Source organism: Salmo salar, chromosome ssa17 (genome assembly GCF_905237065.1).
Source record: "Salmo salar chromosome ssa17, Ssal_v3.1, whole genome shotgun sequence".
NCBI classification, from domain to species: domain Eukaryota; kingdom Metazoa; phylum Chordata; class Actinopteri; order Salmoniformes; family Salmonidae; genus Salmo; species Salmo salar.
Window position 1 is genome coordinate 51,099,381 of NC_059458.1, and position 23,960 is coordinate 51,123,340.

Below are 23,960 nucleotides of genomic sequence, written 5' to 3' on the forward strand. Positions count from 1 at the left end.
GTTTTGCTAGCACAGACTGGAATATTCCTCCGATGGCATTGAGGAGTACACCACATCAGTGATTGGCTTCATCAATAAGTGCATCGATGACATGGTCCCCACAGTGACCATACGTACAAACCCCAACCAGAAGCCATGGATTACAGGCAACATCCGCACTGAGCTAACGGCTAGAGCTGCCACTTTCAAGGAGCGAGACTATAACCCGGAAGCTTATAAGAAATCCTGCTATGCCCTCCGACGAACCATCAAACAGGCAAAGCGTCAATAGAGGACTAAGTTCGAATCGTACTACACCGGCTCTGACGCTCGTCGGATGTGGCAGGGCTTGCAAACCATTACAGACTACAAAGGGAAGCACATCCGAGAGCTGCCCAGTGACTCGAGCCTACCAGACAAGTTAAACTACTTCTATGCTCGCTTCGAGGCAAATAACATTGAAACATGCATGAGAGCACCAGCTGTCCCGGACGACTGTGTGATCACGCTCTCCGCAGCCGATGTGAGTAAGACCTTTAAACAGGTCAACATTCACAAGGCCGCAGGAAGAGATGGATTACCAGGACGTGTACTGCGAGCATGCGCTGTCCAACTGCCAAGTGTCTTCACTGACATTTTCAACCTCTCCCTATCCAAGTCTATAATACCAACATGTTTTAAGCAGACCACCATAGTCCCTATGCCCAAGAACACAAAGGTAACCTGCCTAAATCACTACCAAACAGTAGCACTCATGTCTGTAGCCATGAAGTGCTTTGAAAGGCTGGTCATGGCTCACATCAACACCATTATCCCAGAAACCCTAGACCCACTCCAATTTGCATACCGCCCCAACAGATCCACAGATGACGCAATCTCTAGTGCACTCAACACTGCCATTTCAAACCTGGACAAAAGGAACACCTATGTGAGAATTCTATTCATTGACTACAGCTCAGCGTTCAACACCATAGTGCCCTCAAAGCTCATCAACAAGCTAAGGACCCTGGGACAAAACACCTCCCTCTGCAACTGGATCCTGGACTTCCTGACGTGCCGCCCCCAGATGGTAAGTGTAGGTAACAACACATCCGCCACGCTGATCGTCAACACAGGGGCCCCTCAGGGGTGCATGCTCAGTCCCCTCCTGTACTCCCTGTTCACTCATGACTGCATGGCCAGGCAAGACTCCGACACCATCATTAAGTTTGCCGATGACACAACAGTGGTAGGCCTAATCACCGATAATGACGAGACAGCCTATAGGGAGGAGGTCAGAGACCTGGCCGTGTGGTGCCAGGACAACAACCTCTTCCTCAACGTGATCAAGACAAAAGAGATGATTGTGGACTACAGGAAAAAGAGGATGGAGCACGCCCCCATTCTCATCGACGGGGCTGTAGTGGAGCAGGTTGTGAGCTTCAAGTTCTTTTGTGTCCACATCACCAACAAACTAACATGGTCCAAGCACAGCAAGACAGTCATGAAGAGGGCACCACAAAACATATTCCCCATCAGGAGACTAAAAAGATTTGGCATGGGTCCTCAGATCCTCAAAAGGTTCTACAGCTGCACCATTGAGAGCATCCTGACCGTTTGCATCACTGTCTGGTATGGCAACTGCTCGGGCCTCCGACCGCAAGGCACTACAGAGGGTAGTGCGAACGGCCCAGTACATCACTGGGGCCAAGCTTCCTGCCATCCAGGACCTTTTTGCCAGTGGGTGTTAAAGGACCTATAAAAGACTCCAGCTACTCCAGTCATAGACTTTTCTCTCTGCTACAGCATGGCAAGCGGTACCGGAGCGCCAAGTCTAGGTCGAAGAGGCTTCTAAACAGCTTCTACCCCCAAGCCATAAGACTCCTGAACATCTAATCAAATGGATACCAAGACTATTTGCATTGTCCCCCTCACCCCCTCTTTACACCACTGCTACTCTCTGTTGTTATCATCTATGCATAGTCACTTAATAACTCCACCTACATGTACATATTACCTCAACTAAACGGTGCCCCCGCACATTGACTGTGTACCGGTACCCCCCTGTACAGTATATAGTATCGCTATTGTTATTTTACTGCTGCTCTTTAATTACTTGTTACTTTTATTATTATCCATATTTTTTTAAACTGCATTGTTGGTTTTGGGCTCGTAAGTAAGCATTTCACTGTAAGGTTGCATTCAGCACATGTGACTAACCCAATTTTGTTTGATTTGATTTGTGATATCACTCTTTTGCTAAGTGCAGAGATGTATTACAGGTAAGGAATGTGTAGGGGAATGCTACAGACTTTGTGGCACAGCAGAAAGATCAGTGCAGCTCAAATCGGGAGGTTGTTGTAACAACGGAGCTGAGAGTCGGGAAGCAGGTGCAGGTGAAACGTATAATAAAACTACAAAATTAGTAACAAGACATTTACATAAATCTACACGCCTGTACAAAAGAACAATACCAACTGGTGAGAAAACATAAGGGAGAGACATACAGTGGAAGTCGGAAGTTTACATACACCTTAGCCAAAAACATTTAAACTCAGTTTTTCACAATTCCTGACATTTAATCCTAGTAAAAAAATCCCTGTCTTTGGTTACTAAGGATCACCACTTTATTTTAAGAATGTGAAGTGTTAGAATAATAGTAGAGAGAATGATTTATTTCAGCTTTTATTTCTTTCATCACATTCCCAGTGGGTCAGAAGTTTACATACACTCAAATAGTATTTGGGAGCATTGCCTTTAAATTGTTTCACTTGGGTCAAACGTTTCGGGTAGCCATCCACAAGCCTCCCACAATAAATTGGGTGAATTTTGGCCCATTCCTCCTGACAGAGCTGGTGTAACTGAGTCAGGTTTGTAGGCCTCCTTGCTCGCACATGCTTTTTCAGTTCTGCCCAAATATTTTCTAGGAGATTGAGGTCAGGGCTTTGTGATGGCCACTCCAATACCTTGAATTTGTGTCCTTAAGCCATTTTGCCACAACGTTGGAAGTATTCTTGGGGTCACTGTCCATTTGGAAGACCCATTTGTGACCAAGCTTTAACTTCCTGACTGATGTCTTGAGATGTTGCTTCAATATATCCACAAAATTTTCATTCCTCATGAAGCCATCTATTTTGTGAAGTGCACTAGTCCCTCCTGCAGCAAAGCACCCCGACCACATGATGCTGCCACCCCCGTGCTTCACAGTTGGGATGGTGTTCTTCGGCTTGCAAGCCTCCCCCTTTTTCCTCCAAACATAATGATGGTCATTATGGCCAAACAGTTCTATTTTTGTTTCATCAGACCAGAGGACATTTCTCCAAAAAGTACAATCTTTGTCCCCATGTGCAGTTGCAAACCGTAGTCTGGCTTTTTTATGGCGGTTTTGGAGCAGTGGCTTCTTCCTTGCTGAGCGGCCTTTCAGGTTATGTTGATATAGGACTCGTTTTACTGTGGATATAGATACTTTTGTACCTGTTTCCTCCAGAATCTTCACAAGGTCCTTTGCTGTTGTTCTGGGATTGATTTGCACTTTTCGCACCAAAGCCCGGTTAGCCAATGTGCAGTAGCACTGGTTGGTCGGACCAATTGAGGTAGTATGTACATGAACGTATAGTTAAAGTGACTATGCATATAAGATAAACAGAGAGTAGCAGCAGCGTAAAAGAGGGGTTGGGGGGGGGGGGCACACAATGCAAATAGTCCGAGTAACCATTTGGTTACCTGTTCAGGAGTCTTATGGCTTGGGGGTAAAAACTGTTGAGAAGCCTTTTTGTCCTAGACTTGGCACTCCGCTTGCCATGCGGAAGTAGAGAGAACAGTCTATGACTGGGGTAGCTGGGGTCTTTGACAATTTTTAGGGCCTTCCTCTGGCACCGCCTGGTGTAGAGGTCCTGGATGGCAGACAGCTTTGCCCCAGTGATGTACTGGGCCGTACGCACTACCCTCTGTAGTGCCTTGCGGTCGGAGGCCGAGCAATTGCCGTACCAGGCAGTGATGCAACCGGTCAGGATGCTCTCGATGTTGCAGCTGTAGAACCTTTTGAGGATCTCAGGACCCATGCCAAATCTTTTTAGTTTCCTGAGGGGGAATAGGCTTTGTCGTGCCCTCTTCACAACTGTCTTGGTGTGTTTGGACCATTCTAGTTTGTTGTTGATGTGGACACCAAGGAACTTGAAGCTCTCAACCTGCTCCACTACAGCCCCGTCGATGAGAATGGGGGCATGCTCGGTTCTCCTTTTCCTGTAGTCCACAATCATCTCCTTAGTCTTGGTTACGTTGAGCGATAGGTTGTTTTTCTGGAACCACCCGGCCAGATCTCTGACCTCCTCCCTATAGGCACCTCCCCGTCAGGAAGTCCAGGATGCAGTTGCAGAGGGAGGTGTTTAGTCCCAGGTTCCTTAGCTTAGTGATGAGCTTTGAGGGTACTATGGTGTTGAACGCAAAGCTGTAGTTAATGAATAGCATTCTCACATAGGTGTTCCTTTTGTCCAGGTGGGAAAGGGCAGTGTGGAGTGCAATAGAGATTGCATCATCTGTGGATCTCTTTGGGCGGTATGCAAATTGGAGTGGGTCTAGGGTTTCTGGGATAATGGTGTTGATGTGAGCCATTACCAGCCTTTCAAAGCACTTCATGGCTACGGATGTGAGTGCTACGGGTCTGTAGTCATTTAGGCAGGTTGCCTTTGTGTTCTTGGGCACAGGGACTATGGTGGTATGCTTGAAGCATGTTGGTATTACAGACTCAATCAGTGACATGTTGAAAATGTCAGTGAAGACACCTGCCAGTTGGTCAGCACATGCCCAGAGCACACGTCCTGGTAATCCATCTGGCCCCGCAGCCTTGTGTATGTTGACCTGTTTAAAGGTCTTACTCACGTCGGCTACGGAGAGCGTGATCACACAGTCGTCCGGAACAGCTGATCCTCTCATGCATGCCTCAGTGTTGCTTGCCTCGAAGCGAGCATAGAAGTGATTTAGCTTGTCTGGTATGCTCGTGTCACTGGGCAGCTCGTGGCTGTGCTTCCCTTTGTAGTCTGTAATAGTTTGCATGCCCTGCCACATCCGACGAGCGTCGGAGCCGGTGTAGTATGATTCAATCTTAGCCCTGTATTGACGCTTGCCTGTTTGATGGTTCGTTGCAGGACATAGTAGGATTTCTTATAAGCTTTCGGGTTAGAGTCGGTGGAGTTGCCCTACCAGGCTTTGATGCTGCCCGACAGTATGCTCTTGATTGTGCACCTGTAGAACACTGTGAAGGCCCTCGGGGTCAGGCCAAATTTCATGAGCCTCCGGCCCAGCCTGGTTCCTCCTGAAATCCACAATCAGCTCCTTAATTTTGCTGACGTTGAGGGAGAGCTTGTTTATCGTTGTTGGCAATCAGGCCTACTGCTGTTGTGTCATCAGCAAACTTGATGATGGAGTTGGAACTGTATGAGGTCACGTAGTTGAGGGAATACAAGGACTACAGGAGGGGACTGAGGACGCACCCTTGTGGGGCACCCATGTTGGGGATCAGTGTGGAGGAGGAAATGTGCAGACCTTCACCACCTGGGGACCGCCCGTCAGGAGGTCCAGAACTCAGTTGCATGGGGACAGCTAGCTCGTCCGCACATGCTCTGATGGCATGGCAAGGGATACCGTCTGGGCCGGTAGCTTTGCGAGGGTTGACAAGCTTGAATGACTTACATACAGTAAGTCCTCCGTAGAGACCATAAGCACGTAGCCCTTGTTGTCCTCAAGGGCTATCCTCGGCAGCTCAGAATCGTTATACTCGAAGCGTGAGAAAAGGTGTTTAGCTCAGGCGCGGTTGGTATCTGCACTGTGACTGGCTTTCTTTTTGTAATCCGGGATCGTTAGAAGCCCTTGCTACATACTTTGTTCCTCTACTTGTGTTTCGCCATCTTGATCGATCTGCATAGGTCATATTTGCACTGTTTAGCCAAACAATTATCCCTGGTCACCTTGCCGTGTTTATAAGCAGCATCTCTCTCCTTCAGTTTCCCGACAAGGCTGCCACCAATCCACGGTTTTTGACTCGGGTAAGTTTTGAAAGACACCATCAGTATCACATCATCGATGCATTTCTTGATGAATCCGGTGAATGAGTTGGAGTATTCATTGATGTTACCCCCAGAGTCGCCCCAGAAGATATGATCAAAAGAGTCTTGGAGCATGGATTCTGATTGGTCAGACCAGCGTTGTACAGATCTGACCTCTGGAACTTCCCTCTTGAGTCTTTGTTTGTAGGTGGGGAGGAGTAAAATGGAGTCAGATTTGCCAGAAGGATGATGGGAGAGGGCCTTATATCCTTGTTGAGATGGCGTGTAGCAATGGTCAAGAATGGAATTTCCACGAGTTGGACAGTCACTGTGTTGATAGTAATTTGGGAGCACGGACATCAAATGACTTTTGTTAATATAAAGTGAACAGAATGAACTCTGCCTCCGGGTACACGGTCTCCAGTTTGTTTAGGGTCCAATGAAGATCTTTGAGAGCATTTTTAGTGTCGGCTTCGGGTGGGATGTACACAACCGTGGCAATAATGCCTGAGAACTCTCTCGGAAAGTAAAAAAGTTTTAAAAAAGCAGCATTTGATCATCAAGTATTGCGAGTCGAGCGAGTCAAGTTCCTGTATGTTTCCCCCATCGCACCACATGTAATTGGTCATGAAGCCAACACCACCGCCTTTGTTCTTGCCAGAGAGAGTCCGCTTCATATCCGCTCAATAAACTGTAAAACCCGCTGGTTGTATATATTCCATTTGCATGTCGGAGGAAAGCCAATTCTTCATGAAAAACATATATGTTGCAGAATCTGATCTTCCTCTGTAAGGAGTACCTCGCTCTGAGTTCGCCAAGTTCATTCACTAATAATTGAACAAGTAGTATGCTTGGTAATGGAGGATGGGCTGCCCGCCGTCTCAAACTCACTAAGACGTCTGCCTCTCAGTCAGTGTCTTCCTTTCCTTCTCACTGGTAGGACTCCCAGGCTACCCGGCGCCTAGCTGAAGAGGCTAGACCACTGTTCCACCACAGTGAGTACCCAGCAATTCATATTCCAATAGTTCTACCTGGGTGTATAAAGTAATACACAAAACAGAGTAAGAAAATTTGAGAAAAACGCTAGAAAAAATCACTAGGAGCTCGAGGCGAGTTTTGTAGGAGCTTGAGGCGAGGCTACCGTATTCATCGGGGTCATCTTGCCATAGGCCCTGTCTGACTTAGATTTGATGTCACTATATAAAAAAATATATGTCCCTATATAAAAACAGCAACAAAAATTAAAATGATTGAGTGACAGGTTGGCGCAAAATCTGTATCTCTGCTGCACTGTTTCAGCACAATGGCATAGCGCGCTACAGTGTGTGTATGGGGGCTATGGAAAGCCACTGGGGTGGATATGTATGACTCCTTTCAGTTTTCATAAAAAGCAAGAAAAAACGCTTCTCATCTGTGGTAGGTTAAGTGAATAACGCGATACGCATCCACCTGTTATATTTATAGTTTAGTTAGCTTCTTAGCTAGGTGTATAAAGCATTGGTGTTATTAGCCTTAGTGTCCTATTTAGCTAGCTCAAACCAGTTCCTCTCTGACATTGAATGTACAGTACGCGTTCAGACGACACAGAAGTAAGAATTCAGGCTACAGGGCTGCTGAAGTCGGTGACAGACCCCAGACTTTAAGTTTACAGCCACCATGGTGCACATAACCCTGTCTTCTTGATCCCCCAAACAAATTACTCCAGTCAAAAGCAACTAACAAATATCATACCCTCCAAAAATGCTAACCTCCCCTGTTATTGGTGAGAGGTTAGCATGTCTTGGGAGTATGATATTTGTGCATCTGTAACTTTCTCACTCATCATCATTCATGATTCATTCAGGACTATCTGTAATCATGGTAGCATCCACATTAATGTAGAAGTGTTTAGCAACATATTCTGTTCTTATTTACAATTAAAAGTTACTCTATAATGGCACAATACATTATATACCATTAATTTATATTGGGAACAAAATCATCTGAAACACAATCAAAACACACAGCAAATGCATCCAACACATTTGTAGAGTCCCAAGGTTGATGTAATCATTGCGTGCCAGGAATATGGGCCCAAATACTAAGCTTTTGACTACTTTAATACACATACAGTGCATTCAGAAAGTATGCAGACCCTTTGACTTTTTCTACATTTTGTTACATTACAGCCTTATTCTAAAATTGATTAAATATATATGTTTTCTCATCAATTGACACACAACACCCCATAATAACAAGGTAAAAAAGGTTTTTAGAAAATGCTGGAAATTGATTAAAAGTTAAAAACATAAATACCTTATTTGCATAAATATTCAGACCCTTTGCTATGAGACTTGAAATTGAGCTCAGGTGCATCCTGTTTCCATTGATCATCCTTGCAGTGTTTCTACTACTTGATTGGAGTTCACCTGTGGTAAATTCAATTGACTGGACATGATTTGGAAAGGCACACACCTGTCTATATAAGGTCCCACAGTTGACAGTGCATGTCAGAGCAAAAACCAAGCCATGGGGTTGAAGGAACATTTCTGCAGCATTGAAGGTCCCCAAGAACACAGTGGCATCCATCGTTCTTAAATGGAAGAAGTTTGGAACCACCAAGACACTTCCTAGAGCTGGCCGCCAGGCCAAACTGAGCAATCTGGGGAGAAGGGCCTTGGTCAGGGAAGTGACTTGTCAGGATCGAGGGAAAGATGAACAGAGCAAAGTACAGAGAGATCCTTGATGAAAACATGCTGCAGAGCACTCAGGACCTCAGACTGGGGCGAAGGTTCACCTTCCAACAGGACAACGACCCTAAGCACACAGCCAAGACAACGCAGGAGTGGCTTCGGGACAAGTCTCTGAATGTCCTTTAGTGGCCCAGCCATAGCCCGGATTTGAACCCAATCTAATATCTCTGGAAATACCTGAAAATAGCTGTGCAGTAACTGAGCTTAGTACCGGCTCTTTAAATGTTCTAAAGCTTGAGATCCTGCACCACCTTATGAAATATTAGCTTGAACATTTTATGGAACTCCTGCACCTGAATGTAAACAGTACCGGCACCCAAAATGAGTACAGGCACCTATTTCAGTCCAAGTCAGTCACTAACCGCAACTAGACAAAAACCTCCAGGTTCTAAAAACGTTCTAAACATTTTCTTTGGGACGTTCCTGGAACAAACCGGGAACAAGACAAAACCTGCAGGTGACCATGACTGTTTAAATTAAATATATGTCAATTATTTGAAGTAAAATATTCTCAATGACATTTGACGCCTGGGTTTTCACGTGTGCAAAAATGTTGTCACATGCGTAGGTTCATGGTATCACATGTTACAATGTTGCATCCCCATTTTGTCACATTTATTTCACATGAGATCATGTTTCTAAATGTGCTCACCCACACCCCGATCCCCAAATAAAGGACAGCCCCTACAAAGGTCAGTGTGGCACAAGAGGCCAGGTTGAGAGGGCATTCAATCTAAGGGTGGAAATTGAAACTGTCAGGGCGGTGGTAATGTTGGTTTGTATGCATGACAGATTGCCCAGCCACTCTCCCTATATTGATGGGGGAAAGCTAGGGCATGCCTTATCACTGTTTCTACAGTGTTTTCTTTTCCAAAGTAATTTTTCTCATTCTGAAGGTTTTATTTCTGTCTGGATGCCTCCACTCTCTATTTATATAATTGGTGACGCATGCTGGTGGCATCACTTTTTAGCTAGAGGAGAGAGAGCCATTGATTGAACTGTCCCAATAAAAAGGCCACACCAATTGTGTGTTTTGAAAATAATAAACATATGGTTTGTATATTATGAAAAATATTCTGGAGTAAAACTTGCATGCTTTTGCTAGTAGAGTTTTTTTCAATTTGCAAAGGAGAAAATCCATATTGCCTGTCCTTTACGATCCAGTATTTACAGGTTTCTCTCTGCATAATGAAATGTACTTTTGACCCAGCCGCTTGCCATAGTTTGGTCACAAACAAGGAAGTGCAGTATATTGAAAATTTAGAGCAACAAAATAGTGAATGTAATGCATTTAAACAATGTGTTGCTAATTTATTTGACATAAAACAATTTGGATGCATACAGTGCAGTCCATTAGAAACTGATACAATTAACTTGGCTATTATAGGTTAAGGACCTTGCGCGAGAACTCCAATTTCTGTCAATGCAGGCATGCTAGCTAGCTAACTTGCTAGTTTAGCTGAACAGTGATGACCGAAAAGACATTCAAGTTTGTGGTCGTCGGTGGTGGCATTGCAGGTGTAACGTGTGCTGAGCAGGTGAGACCACTGCACTTTGTCAAACTGCCTGTACTGCCTGTAACATGATCAACTTGACATGTTACGCTGTCTTTGATTGTCTTTGACAGCTGGCCTCCCAGTTCCCATCAGCTGATGTTGCTCTCCTGACAGCAGCCCCTCTGATTAAGGCAGTCTGCAACTTCAAACAGGTGATCATACACAGAAAGACTAGCTATCATGATTGTTAAATTGTGTCAAAGATAAAAGTTATAGTCTATGTTTTATTATAGACTACTAATCTGTTCAAAATAGCATTAGTTTGTGAGTTAATACTATAGCTATGTCTACAATAGATCTGTCCATAGTTCATCCAGTAATTCATAATGCCCTAACGGTAACCCATACACTCCCCTCCCTGGCCAGGTATCTAAGACGCTGGAGGAGTTTGATGTGGAGGAGAGGCCCTCCAGTGTTCTAGAGGAAAAGTACCCCAACCTGAGAGTCATCCAGTCTGCAGTGAAGGCCCTTCATGCACAACAACATGTACGTTTAATAATAAACACACACAGGCTGAAATGCATTAGATTAGGCTAATATATGGTATTTTTATGTTAATGTATACAGTTTTATTATAGCTATCTATATTAATATAACCTTTCAAATGTATTAATGTACACTACATGACCAAAAGTATGCAGACACCTGGTCGTCGAACATCTCATTCCAAAATCATGGGCATTAATTGGTTGGTCCCCCTTTGCTGCTATAACAGCCTCCACTCTTCTGGGAAGGCTTTCCTCTAGATGTTGGAGCATTGTTGCGGGGACTTGCTTCCATTCAGTCACGAGTATTAGTGAGGTCGGGCGATTAGGCTTGGCTCACAGTCGGCGTTCCAATTCATCCAAATCAAATTTTATTTGTCACATACACGTGTTTAGCAGATGTTATTGCGGGTGTAGCGAAATGCTTGTGTTTCTAGCTCCAACAGTGCAGTATTATCTAACAAGTAATATCTAACAATTTCACAACACTACACAAAATACACACATCTAAAGTAAAGGAATGGAATTAAGAATATATAAATACTTGGGCGAGCAATGTCAGAGTGGCATAGACTAAGATACAGTAGAACATAGAATACAGTATATAGATTAAGATACAGTAGAACATAGAATACAGTATATAGATATGAGATGAGTAATGCAGACTAAGATACAGTAGAACAGAATACAGTATATAGATATGAGATGAGTAATGCATAGACTAAGATACAGTAGAGCATAATAGAATACAGTATATACATATGAGATGAGTAATGCAAAATATGTAAACATTTATTAAAGTGACTAGTGTTCCATTATTAAAGATTTGAAGTCTATGTATATAGGGCAGCAGCCTCCAATGTGCTAGTGATGGCTATTTAACAGTCTGATGGCCTTGAGATAGAAGTTGTTTTTTAGTCTCTCGGTCCCAGCTTTGATGCACATGTACTGACCTCGCCTTCAAATCAAATTTATTTTTATATAGCCCTTCGTACATCAGCTGATATTCTCAAAGTGCTGTACAGAAACCCAGCCTAAAACCCCAAACAGCAAGCAAAGCATGTGAAAGAAGCACGGTGGCTAGGAAAAACTCCCTAGGAAAAACTCCCTAGAAAGGCCAAAAACCTAGGAAGAAACCTAGAGAGGAACCAGGCTATGAGGGGTGGCCAGTCCTCTTCTGGCTGTGCAGGGTGGATATTATAACAGAACATGGTCAAGATGTTAAAATGTTCATAAATGACCAGCATGGTCAAATAATAATTATCATAGTAGTTGTCGAGGGTGCAACAAGCACGTCCGGTGAACAGGTCAGGGTTCCATAGCCGCAGGCAGAACAGTTGAAACTGGAGCAGCAGCACGGCCAGGTGGACTGGGGACAGCAAGGAGTCATCATACCAGGTAGTCCTGAAGCATGGTCCTAGGGCTCAGGTCCTCCGAGAGAAAGAAAGAGAGAAAGAGAGAATTAGAGAGAGCATATTTAAATACACACAGGACACCGGATAAGACAAGAGAAATACTCCAGATGTAACAGACTGACCCTAGCCCCCCGACACATAAACTACTGCAGCATAAATACTGGAGGCTGAGACAGGAGGGATCAGAAGACACTGTGGCCCCATCCGATGATACCCCCGGACAGGGCCAAACAGGCAGGATATAACCCCACCCACTTTGCCAAAGCACAGCCCCCACACCACTAGAGGGATGTCTCCAACCACCAACTTACCGTCCTAAGACAAGGCCGAGTATAGCCCACAACGATCTCCGCCATGGCACAACCCAAGGGGGGGCGCCAACCCAGACAGGAAGACCACGTCAGTGACTCAACCCACTCAAGTGACGCACCCCTCCCATGGACGGCATGGAAGAACACCAGTAGGCCAGTGACTCAGCCCCTGTAAAAGGGTTAGAGGCAGAGAATCCCAGTGGAAAGAGGGGAACCGGCAAGGCAGAGACAGCAAGGGCGGTTCGTTGCTCCAGCCTTTCCGTTCACCTTCACACTCCTGGGCCAGACTATACTTAATCATAGGACCTACTGAAGAGATAAGTCTTCAGTAAAGACTTAAAGGTTGAGACTGAGTCTGCGTCTCTCACATTGGTAGGCAGACCATTCCATAAAAATGGAGCTCTATAGGAGAAAGCCCTACCTCCAGCCGTTTGCTTAGAAATTCTAGGGACAATTAGGAGGCCTGCGTCTTGTGACCGTAGCGTACGTGTAGGTATGTACGGCAGGACCAAATCGGAAAGATAGGTAGGAGCAAGCCCATGTAATGCTTTGTAGGTTAGCAGTAAAACCTTGAAATCAGCCCTTGCCTTAACAGGAAGCCAGTGTAGGGAGGCTAGCACTGGAGTAATATGATCAAATTTTTGGGTTCTAGTCAGGATTCTAGCAGCCGTATTTAGCACTAACTGAAGTTTATTTAGTGCTTTATCCGGGTAGCCGGAAAGTAGAGCATTGCAGTAGTCCAGCCTAGAAGTAACAAAAGCATGGATTAATTTTTCTGCGTCATTTTTGGACAGAAAATTTCTGATTTTTGCAATGTTACGTAGATGGAAAAAAGCTGTCCTTGAAACAGTCTTGATATGTTCTTCAAAAGAGAGATCAGGGTCCAGAGTAACGCCGAGGTCCTTCACAGTTTTATTTGAGACGACTGTACAACCATCCAGATTAATTGTCAGATTCAACAGAAGATCTCTTTGTTTCTTGGGACCTAGAACAAGCATCTCTGTTTTGTCCGATTTTAAAAGTAGAAAGTTTGCAGCCATCCACTTCTTTATGTCTGAAACACAGGCTTCTAGCGAGGGCAATTTTGGGGCTTCACCATGTTTCATTGAAATGTACAGCTGTGTGTCGTCCGCATAGCAGTGAAATTTAACATTATGTTTTCGAATGACATCCCCAAGAGGTAAAATATATAGTGAAAACAATAGTGGTCCTAAAACGGAACCTTGAGGAACACCGAAATTTACAATTGATTTGTCAGAGGACAAACCATTCACAGAGACAAACTGATATCTTTCCGACAGATAAGATCTAAACCAGGCCAGAACTTGTCCATGTAGACCAATTTGGGTTTCCAATCTCTCCAAAAGAATGTGGTGATCGATGGTATCAAAAGCGGCACTAAGATCTAGGAGCACGAGGACAGATGCAGAGCCTCGGTCTGACGTCATTAAAAGGTCATTTACCACCTTCACAAGTGCAGTCTCAGTGCTATGATGGGGTCTAAAACCAGACTGAAGCGTTTCGTATACATTGTTTGTCTTCAGGAAGGCAGTGAGTTGCTGTGCAACAGCTTTTTCTAAAATTTTTGAGAGGAATGGAAGATTCGATATAGGCCGATTAGTTTTTTATAATTTCTGGATCAAGATTCGGCTTTTTCAAGAGAGGCTTTATTACTGCCACTTTTAGTGAGCTTGGTACACATCCGGTGGATAGAGAGCCGTTTATTATGTTCAACATAGGAGGGCCAAGCACAGGAAGCAGCTCTTTCAGTAGTTTAGTTGGAATAGGGTCCAGTATGCAGCTTGAGGGTTTGGAGGCCATGATTATTTTCATCATTGTGTCAAGAGATATAGTACTAAAACACTTTAGTATCTCCCTTGATCCTAGGTCCTGGCAGAGTTGTGTAGACTCAGGACAATGGAGCTTTGGAGGAATACCCAGATTTAAAGAGGAGTCTGTAATTTGCTTTCTAATGATCATGATCTTTTCCTCAAAGAAGTTCATAAATTTATTACTGCTGAAGTGAAAGCCATCCTCCATTTGCGAAGGCTGCTTTTTAGTTAGCTTTGCGACAGTATCAAAAAGAAATTTCGGATTGTTCTTATTTTCCTCAATTAAGTTGGAAAAATAGGATGATCGAGCAGCAGTAAGGGCTCTCGTCGATACTGCACGGTACTGTCTTTCCAAGCTAGTCGGAAGACTTCCAGTTTGGTGTGGCGCCGTTTCCGTTCCAATTTTCTGGAAGCTTGCTTCAGAGCTCGTGTATTTTCTGTATACCAGGGAGCTAGTTTCTTATGACAGATGTTTTTAGTTTTTAGGGGTGCAACTGCATCTAGGGTATTGCGCAAGGTTAAATTGAGTTCCTCGGTTAGGTGGTTAACTGATTTTTGTCCTCTGACGTCCTTGGGTAGGCAGAAGCAGTCTGGAAGGGCATCAAGGAATCTTTGGGTTGTCTGAGAATTTATAGCACGACTTTTAATGCTCCTTGGTTGGGGTCTGAGCAGATTATTTGTTGCAATTGCAAACGTAATAAAATGGTGGTCCGATAGTCCAGGATTATGAGGAAAAACATTAAGATCCACAACATTTATTCCATGGGACAAGACTAGGTCCAGAGTATGACTGTGGCAGTGAGTAGGTCCAGAGACATGTTGGACAAAACCCACTGAGTCGATGATGGCTCCGAAAGCCTTTTGGAGTGGGTCTGTGGACTTTTCCATGTGAATGTTAAAGTCACCAAAAATTAGAATATTATCTGCTATGACTACAAGATCCGATAAGAATTCAGGGAACTCAGTGAGGAACACTGCATGTGGCCCAGGAGGCCTGTAAACAGTAGCTATAAAAAGTGAGTGAGTAGGCTGCATAGATTTCATGACTAGAAGCTCAAAAGACGAAAACGTCATTGTTGTTTTTTTTGTAAATTGAAATTTGCTATCGTAAATGTTAGCAACACCTCCGCCTTTGCCGGATGCACGGGGGGTATGGTCACTAGTGTAACCAGGGGGTGAGGCCTCATTTAACACAGTAAATTCATCAGGCTTAAGCCATGTTTCAGTCAGGCCAATCACATCAAGATTATTAGTTCATTGACTATAACTGCCTTGGAAGTGAGGGATCTAACATTAAGTAACCCAATTTTGAGATGTGAGGTATCACAATCTCTTTCAATAATGGCAGGAATAGAGGAGGTCTTTATACTAGTGAGATTGCTAAAGCGAACACCGCCATTTTTAATTTTGCCCAACCTAGATCGAGGCACAGACACGGTCTCAATGGGGAAAGCTGAGCTGACTACGCTGACTGTGCTAGTGGCAGACTCCACTAAGCTGGCAGGCTGGCTAACAGCCTGCTGCCTGGCCTGCACCCTGGCCTGCACCCTATTTCATTGTGGAGCTAGAGGAGTTAGAGCCCTGTCTATGTTCGTAGATAAGATGAGAGCACCCCTCCAGCTAGGATGGAGTCCGTCACTCCTCAACAGGCCAGGCTTGGTCCTGTTTGTGGGTGAGTCCCAGAAAGAGGGCCAATTATCTACAAATTCTATCTTTTGGGAGGGGCAGAAAACAGTTTTCAACCAGCGATTGAGTTGTGAGACTCAAGCCTTCTGGATGATAGCAGGGTGAACAGGCAGTGGCTCTGGTGGTTGTTGTCCTTGATGATCTTTTTGGCCTTCCTGTGACATTGGGTGCTGTAGGTGTCGTCTAGAATGTCATTGTATGCTGTAGCGTTAAGATTTACTTTCAATGTTACTAAGGGGCCTAGCCCAAACCATAAAAAACAGCCCCAGACCATTATTCCTCCTCCACTAAACTTTACAGTTGGCATTATGCATTCGGGCAGGTAGCATTCTCCTGGCATCCACCAAACCCAGGTTTGTCCGTCGGACTGCCAGATGGTGAAGCGTGATTCATCACTCAAGAGAGCACGTTTACACTGCGCCAGAGTCCAATGGCTGCGAACTTTACACCACTCCAGCTGACGCTTGGCATTGTGCATGGTGATCTTAGGCTTGTGTGCGGCTGCTCGGCCATGGAAATCCATTTCATGAAGGTCCCGACGAACAGTTCTTGTGCTGACGTTGCTTCCAAAGTCCGTTTGGAAATGAGTGTTGCAACCGAGGACGTGATTTTTACGTGCTTCAGCACTCGGCGTTCGCGTTGTGTGAGCTTGTGTGGCCTACCACTTTGCGGCTGAGCCGTTGTGGCTTCTAGACGTTTCCAATTCACAATTCCAGCACTTACAGTTGACCGGAGCAGCTCCAGCAGGGCAGAAATTTGACGAACTGACTTGTTGGAAAGGTGGTATCCTATGACGTTGCCACATAGAAAGTCACTGAGCTTTTCAGTAAAGCCATTCTACTGCCAATGTTTGTCTATGGAGATGGCATGTCTGTGTGCTCGATTTTATACAGCTGTCAGCAACGGGTGTGGCTGAAATAGCCAAATCCACTAATTTGAAGGGGTGTCCCCATACTTTTGTATATATAGTGTACCATTAGGTCCCAGCATAAATCCCTGTCCAACACTACCACCTTCTGGATGTCTTTTCATCAATTACTATGTCATCCATTGTCATACAGAGCATGCATACAGTACAGTATGTGCTATTAAAATGCAAGCGTAACGTTATCTTCTTTCCTGCTTCTCTCAGACTTTGCAGACTGTGGATGGTCTGGAGATCCACTATGAGAAGCTGTGTATCTGTAGCGGGGGCAGACCCAAACTCCTTACCCAGGATAACCCCTATGTGCTGGGGATACGAGACACAGACAGTGCCCAGGTACTTGACAATGGCTTCGCAGTTAAGATTTGCTTGTTTACCACCCATTCGCTTCAGTTAATCTAGTGCTCATGATGTCTTTTGTGCTGGCAGGAGTTTCAGAAACGGTTATCCAAAGCCAGGCGAATTGTAGTCGTTGGAAACGGAGGGATTGCCTTGGAACTAGTGTGAGTATATCGACATTATTTTTGTCTGAATTGGTCTTGTTCTAAAATCTGAAATGTATATATATTATAGTTAAATGTACTGTATATTGGGTCCAGGTATGAGGTGGAAGGTTGTGAGGTAATCTGGGCAGTGAAAGACAAGGCCATAGGAAACACCTTCTTTGACGCGGGAGCAGCCCAGTTCCTGATCCCCTCCCTGGACACAGACAAACCAGAGAGAGCTGCTACCTGTAAGAGGGCTCGCTACACCATAGAGGGGCCTGCAGCTACGCAGGGCCTTGCTGTAGGTGGAGGTGGCGACAGACAAGGCCAGAGAAGAGGGTTGGAAGAGCCAGGCAGTGCCCTGGGACCAGACTGGCATGAAGGCATCAGTCTGAGAGGAGCAGAGGAGGTAAGTGTGCTTCTGTGTGTTCACAATTATAGAATACAACTTTAATATTATATTGTTTTAGTAAAGCAATTTTATTAGTTTATAGATGGTATAAAAAATGTTATAAACAAATATAACACGTTGGTGGAAATGTATCCATTCAGAGATGGGAATTTGTCTGGAACGAGGAAAGAAAGGTTAGTCTGGAGTAGAAATTCATAGTAACCTAAGTTGTTTTAACTCTTGTTGTGGCCAGGTGTCTCACAGGGTGTCAGTGGAGTACCAGTCTGAGGTGAAACAGATCTACACTCACCAGGACTTCCTGCTGTCACCACTTGCCTCACAGACAGCAGACACTGGTGAGAGGAACCTATGACTCTATGACAATGGAACATATACCGGTGTGAAAGAGATGGAAATATGATGTGCTGTAAATGTGTTAGTTTCCATTAATCAAATAGTAAATTATACTGAACAAAAATATAAACGCAACATGCAACAATTTCAAAGATTTTACTGAGTTACAGTTCATATACGAAAGTCAGATATGCATCTGTTGGTCACAGATACCTTAAAAAGGGTAGGGGTGTGGATCAGAAAACCACCATTTGACTCATGCTCCGCCTTATCTCAGCTCACTGGTCATGATAACAACACCCACCCGTAGCACGCGCTCCAGCAGGTATATCTCACTGGTCATCCCCAAAGCCAACACCTCCTTTGGCCGCCTTTCCTTCCAGTTCTCTGCAGCCAGTGACTGGAACAAATTGCAAAAATCGCTGAAGCTGGAGACTTACATTTCCCTCACTAACTTTAAACATCAGCTATCTGAGCAGCTAACCAATCGCTGCAGCTGTACATAGCACATCTGTAAATAGCCCACCCAATCTACCTACCTCATCCCCATATTGTTTTTATTTACTTTGCTGCTTTTTTGCACACCAGTATCACTACTTACACCATCATCTGCTCATCATCATCTGCTCATCTATCACTCCAGTGTTAATCTGCTAATTTGTAATTACTTTGCTACTATGTCCTATTTATTGCCTTACCTCCTCATGCCATTTGCACACACTGTATATTGACTTTCTTTTTTTTCTATTGTGTTATAGACTGTACGCTTGTTTATTCCATGCAACTCTGTGTTGTTTCTGTTGCACTGCTTCGCTTTATCTTGGCCAGGTCGCAGTTGTAAATGAGAACTTGTTCTCAACTAGCTTACCTGGTTAAATTAAGGTGAAATAAAAATGAAATGCATCGTGACACAAATCCTTCGTATAGAGTTGATCAGGCTATTGATTGTGGCCTGTGGAATATTGTTTTCCACTCCTCTTCAATGGCTGTGCGAAGTTGTTGGATATTTCCGGGAACTGGAACACACTGTTGTACACATCGATCCAGAGAATCCCAAACATGCTCAATGGGTGACATATTTGGTGAGTATGCAGGCCATAGAAGAACTGGGACATTTTCAGCTTCCAGGAATTATGTACATATCCTTGCAGCATGGGGCTGTGCATTATCATGCTGAAACATGAGGTGATGGCGGTGGATGAATGGCTTGACAATGGGCTTCAGGATCCCGTCCCAGTATCTCTGTGCATTCAAATTGCCATAGATAAAATGCAATTGTGTTTATTGTCCATAGCTTGGGGCACTCTGTTCACAACGTGGACATCCGCAAACTGTTCGCCCACACGACGCTATACACGTGGTCTGCGGTTGTGAGGCCGGTTGGATGTGCTGACAAATTCTCTAAAACGACGTTGGAGGCGGCTTATGTTAGAGAAATTAACATTCAATTCTCTGGAAACAGCTATGGTGGACATTTTTGCAGTCAACATGCCAATTGCACACTCCCTCAAAACTTGAGACATCTGTGGCATTTTGTTGTGTGACAAAACTGCACATTTTAGAGTGGCGTTTTGTCCCCAGCACATGGTGCACCTGTGTAGTGATCATGCTGTTTAATTAGCTTCTTGATATGTCAGACCTGTCAGGTGGATGGATTATCTTGGCAAATTAGAAATGCTCACTAACAGGGATATAAACAAATGTCTGCACTACATTTGGAGAAATAATCTTGTTGTTCATATGGAACATTTCTGGGATCTTTTATTTCAGCTCATGAAACATGGGACCAAAACTTGACATGTTGCATTTATAGTTCTGTTCAGTATAGTTGATTTATCTTTTCGTCCACTGTACTGTTTTCCCCTACTATAGGCTCTTGGCCAGTGTATGCTCAGCTGACCAATGGGAAGACTTTTGGCTGTGACTTCATCGTCAGTGCCACAGGAGTCGTGCCAAACACCGAACCTTTTCTCCAGGGAAACAGCGTAAGGAAAATAAGTAAAACAGATGCTAGATGTTTCATATCATCCATTATTTCATGACAACTCAGGCCACTTATACTCAGAAGCAATATTTACCAATATTTGTCCATACATATTCTGTTCAGTTTGCGTTAGCTGAGGACTCTGGGCTGAAAGTGGATGACCACATGATGACATCAGAACCAGACATTTACGCTGCTGGAGACGTATGTACAGCAGGCTGGGAGCCAAGCCACCTCTGGCAGCAGGTACACAGGCCACACTGAATCACTTCTAATCACGTTATGCTGCATCTGACTATTCCTTTGGGTATGAGGCCTTTGGATTTTGTGGTGAACTATCCTGTCATCAATTCAGTTGTGATATATGACATGATATCCTGTATACATCTCTCCTCTGTAGATGCGTCTGTGGACGCAGGCCCGTCAGATGGGCTGGTACGCAGGGCGATGTATGGCTGCTGATGTCCTGTCTGAAACCATAGAGCTGGACTTCTGCTTTGAACTCTTCTCTCACATTACAAAGTTCTTCAACTACAAGGTGTGTGAAGGCAAAGTTGTTATGCTTTTCTACATCAGTTGTTGATATGTGTTGAATCTGCTTTTATGGTGTGTTCTCTGCAACAAGATGAATTTCCTGTCACGTTGTAATAATAAATCATCACTTGACTTGAAATGCTAAATAAGGTGTGTCCACTTGCTGTGTTTTTTTCTCCTCCAGGTGGTTCTGCTGGGGAAGTTTAACGGCCAGGGTCTGGGTCTGAACCAGGAGTTGTTGGTGCGCTGCACTAAGGGCCATGAGTACGTCAAGGTAGTGCTGAGCGGAGGGAGGATGTTGGGAGCAGTCCTTATTGGAGAGACTGACCTGGAAGAGACCTTTGAGAACCTCATCCTCAACCAGATGGACCTAACACCCTATGGAGAAGAGCTACTAAACCCCAACATAGACATAGAGGACTACTTTGACTGAGCATGTGTCTACCTAACACCGTATGGAGGGTTACTACTCAACCCCGGCATAGACTATTGTTAGACTGAGGGGCCAAGAACTTCCCAGTAAATCAATACTAAAGTGGATGTCTGCTTTAGCCCTGTTTATATCTGGTGCTAACACGTCCTGATCTTGCCCACATTTTTAGACCGGTGTAGACGATAAAAAAAAAACTGATTGTGATCAGATCTTCCTGACCACCTCCGGAAGTAGTCAGGGACACATATCTGGATAGTGTAAACAGATCTGGATTTTCAAACCATTTAATTTGTCCCTCTAAAATCATTGACAGGTGGCACTATTGACCCAATGTGTCAGTATTTGTTTTAACATAGAATATGATTATTTTGAAACAATATGTCAAATAATTTGCATACAGGGAGGGACCAGGTCATCTGGTAACAATGCAGACACAGTGGATAGATAGTCTTGTTCCCACGGCAGCCCTTAATGCTCAAATCAGTTTTATTTTTCAAATCCATTTTGGAACACTGACTGTCCAAACAGTGACCTAATCGGATGTGTGTGTGTGTTCAGACAGCAGTCATTTGCTAACATGGCTGCGCTAGCTGTCATAGTAACAACAGATGTGTGCGCAGTAGTGTAGGCTGATTGGTGCTTCCTATCCCTCAGAGGTTATGTACTGTAGCAAGCTAAAGTGATAGCAATGCCTGCCATGGACATTTCCCAGTTGCTTTGAATGTTCAAAATCAGTGCAAGAACAGAAGCTAGCACAGTCACTCATTTGTTTGTAAACAATTAACAAGCTAGTTAGCTACCACATGTTCTTGTCAGAGTAGCGAGGAAGCAACACGATATGCCAAATGACAGTCTAAAAACCACTTGAGGGCAAATAATTCAGATTTGACCGTTCAGACAAGTCGCATATGGCCAGGAATCAGATTTATCTTATTTAAAATCACATTTGAAGGTGGTTTGAAATAGAGTCCATGTGCTTTTTGGCTGTTCAGACTGCAAGAAAAACAGATTAAAATCAGATATGCATATATTTTTTGTCACTTTAAACTGCCAATGTGACATTAAGACATTTTAATACCATATGTAGTTGCTGCAAATGTGTAGACTAGTGATGCGGTGGTCAGCTGTTTGTTCACCAGCACTTGCTAATAACCCATCCACAACCACCCGACTATGTGATAGTGAAAATCTGAGGCCCACAGCCGACTAACCTGCAAATATAGAAAATGTGCCTTAGTTCCCTTTTTGCCTCAGTGGATCGATGTTAACTTTTTCTGCCCAACTTACCAAACCATTTGACACGTGTAGTTAGGCCCACGCACTAAATCCAGATAAAAATAAATGTCAATGTAGCTATAGATATGAATTGCACAATAATTATCCATTTATGGGTTTTTTTATTCATCGTTTTCTTTATTCAACCTGCACGCAGCCCACTCCCCCATCATCCACACTATTTCATGACCCTAAACCCAGATATAACAGCAGATTGCGGGTTATGAGTGTGATCCTTGTGTAGACGCTAATAGTGATCGGATCACGAAAACCACATGTTAATGCAAAGTGTAACCAGGGAATTGGCAAGTTTAGAACCTGTGACGTTTTGGTCCCTATCTCAGTGCCTAGTTTATTGCGCAAGCAATTGGGAGGGCACTAGTTTTTATATAAAGCTGTTCAGTCAGGTAGAATTGTGATTAGTAAGGTTGGAAAACAAAAGCTGCATTGGCATTCCAACTGGCAACATTGTGTGTCGCAAACCGCGTTTAACGCCCTCGAACCTACTTCCCTAAAGAAGGCTTTGATTTATTTGACACTCACCTGTACACTCCACCCTTTGACCTGTCCATCGAGCCTTCATCCAACCAATCAATTCGTCCCCGAGTACCTCTGGAAACAGTCTGGAATATCTGATCACAATCAGTTCTTTTAATCGTCTAAACCTGGCTAAAAATGTGGACAAGATCAGGACACGTGTTAGCACCAGGTATTAACGGGGCTCTTGACTGAATCCTGCAGGGCTAAGAGCAGATTTGCATATCAATATCAAACCTTGAGTTAACATTGTTTTCAAGAAAAGGGTTATGAGTAATCTGCAATACACTGTAAAAACACATTCTGGGGTGAATTGAACCAACATACTTAATACAAATCAATGCAAGTCATTTTACCAAACAAGTTAAGAATAAATCCAACTCTGTTGCATAAAATCTAAGTATATTTTGAGGATAACCAAAGAGAGAATGTATTTAAATGAATGGCTCTGTTTTCAGAGAATTGTGAGTAATTCAACATATGTAGACCGTTTCTTTTAAACAAAGTTGTTTACATGTTTGAAGAAAAGTATATTTCTATATTAGTATTAAGCAGCTTGTTGTGCAATGGATATCAAAACCGTCAGACAAATTGACGTTCAATTGTGAGACCACCCATTTCCACCATCAGCAACCTAAACGAGAGGCAAATGCAGTTCTACCTCCAGTTACTGCAGATGGATTGAGCACTTAACAATGCCTGCCAAAGCTGGTAAATGGCAAATTAATGTTTAACATTGTTTAATGTATTTGTTAAGACACCATCACTGAAAGTAACTCATCAGAAATGAAGTAAATCTCATTCATATTACAGCTATTATTATTTCCTTGTACATTTGAATAACTTGTTTTTCTTCAAAAACAAAAGATAACTACATCTACTCAATATTGTTTAAATTGTTGCCTTAATTTAAGCAGATTCAACACTTTTTTACAGCGTTTGTTGATTCAATATTAGCGTTTTAATGTAATTATTTTCCTGATCAGTGCTCTTACTGTGTTTTTGGGGGGTTAGTAGAACTCCAAA

At 43.8% G+C, this 23,960-nt stretch overlaps 1 protein-coding gene across 1 annotated transcript; it reads left to right on the forward strand.

Annotated features, from left to right (window-relative positions):
* Window positions 1–9,945: 9,945 nt before the first annotated feature.
* Window positions 9,946–23,766, forward strand: LOC106576090 (pyridine nucleotide-disulfide oxidoreductase domain-containing protein 1). The gene is made up of 11 exons (XM_014152981.2): window positions 9,946–10,269; window positions 10,359–10,439; window positions 10,654–10,773; window positions 17,149–17,277; window positions 17,371–17,444; window positions 17,541–17,835; window positions 18,071–18,173; window positions 20,044–20,156; window positions 20,279–20,401; window positions 20,556–20,693; window positions 20,874–23,766. Exons 1-11 carry the CDS (start codon window positions 10,201–10,203, stop codon window positions 21,120–21,122), a joined length of 1,494 nt encoding a protein of 497 aa, XP_014008456.2. The 5' UTR covers window positions 9,946–10,200; the 3' UTR covers window positions 21,123–23,766.
* The last annotated feature ends 194 nt before the right edge of the window (window positions 23,767–23,960 follow it).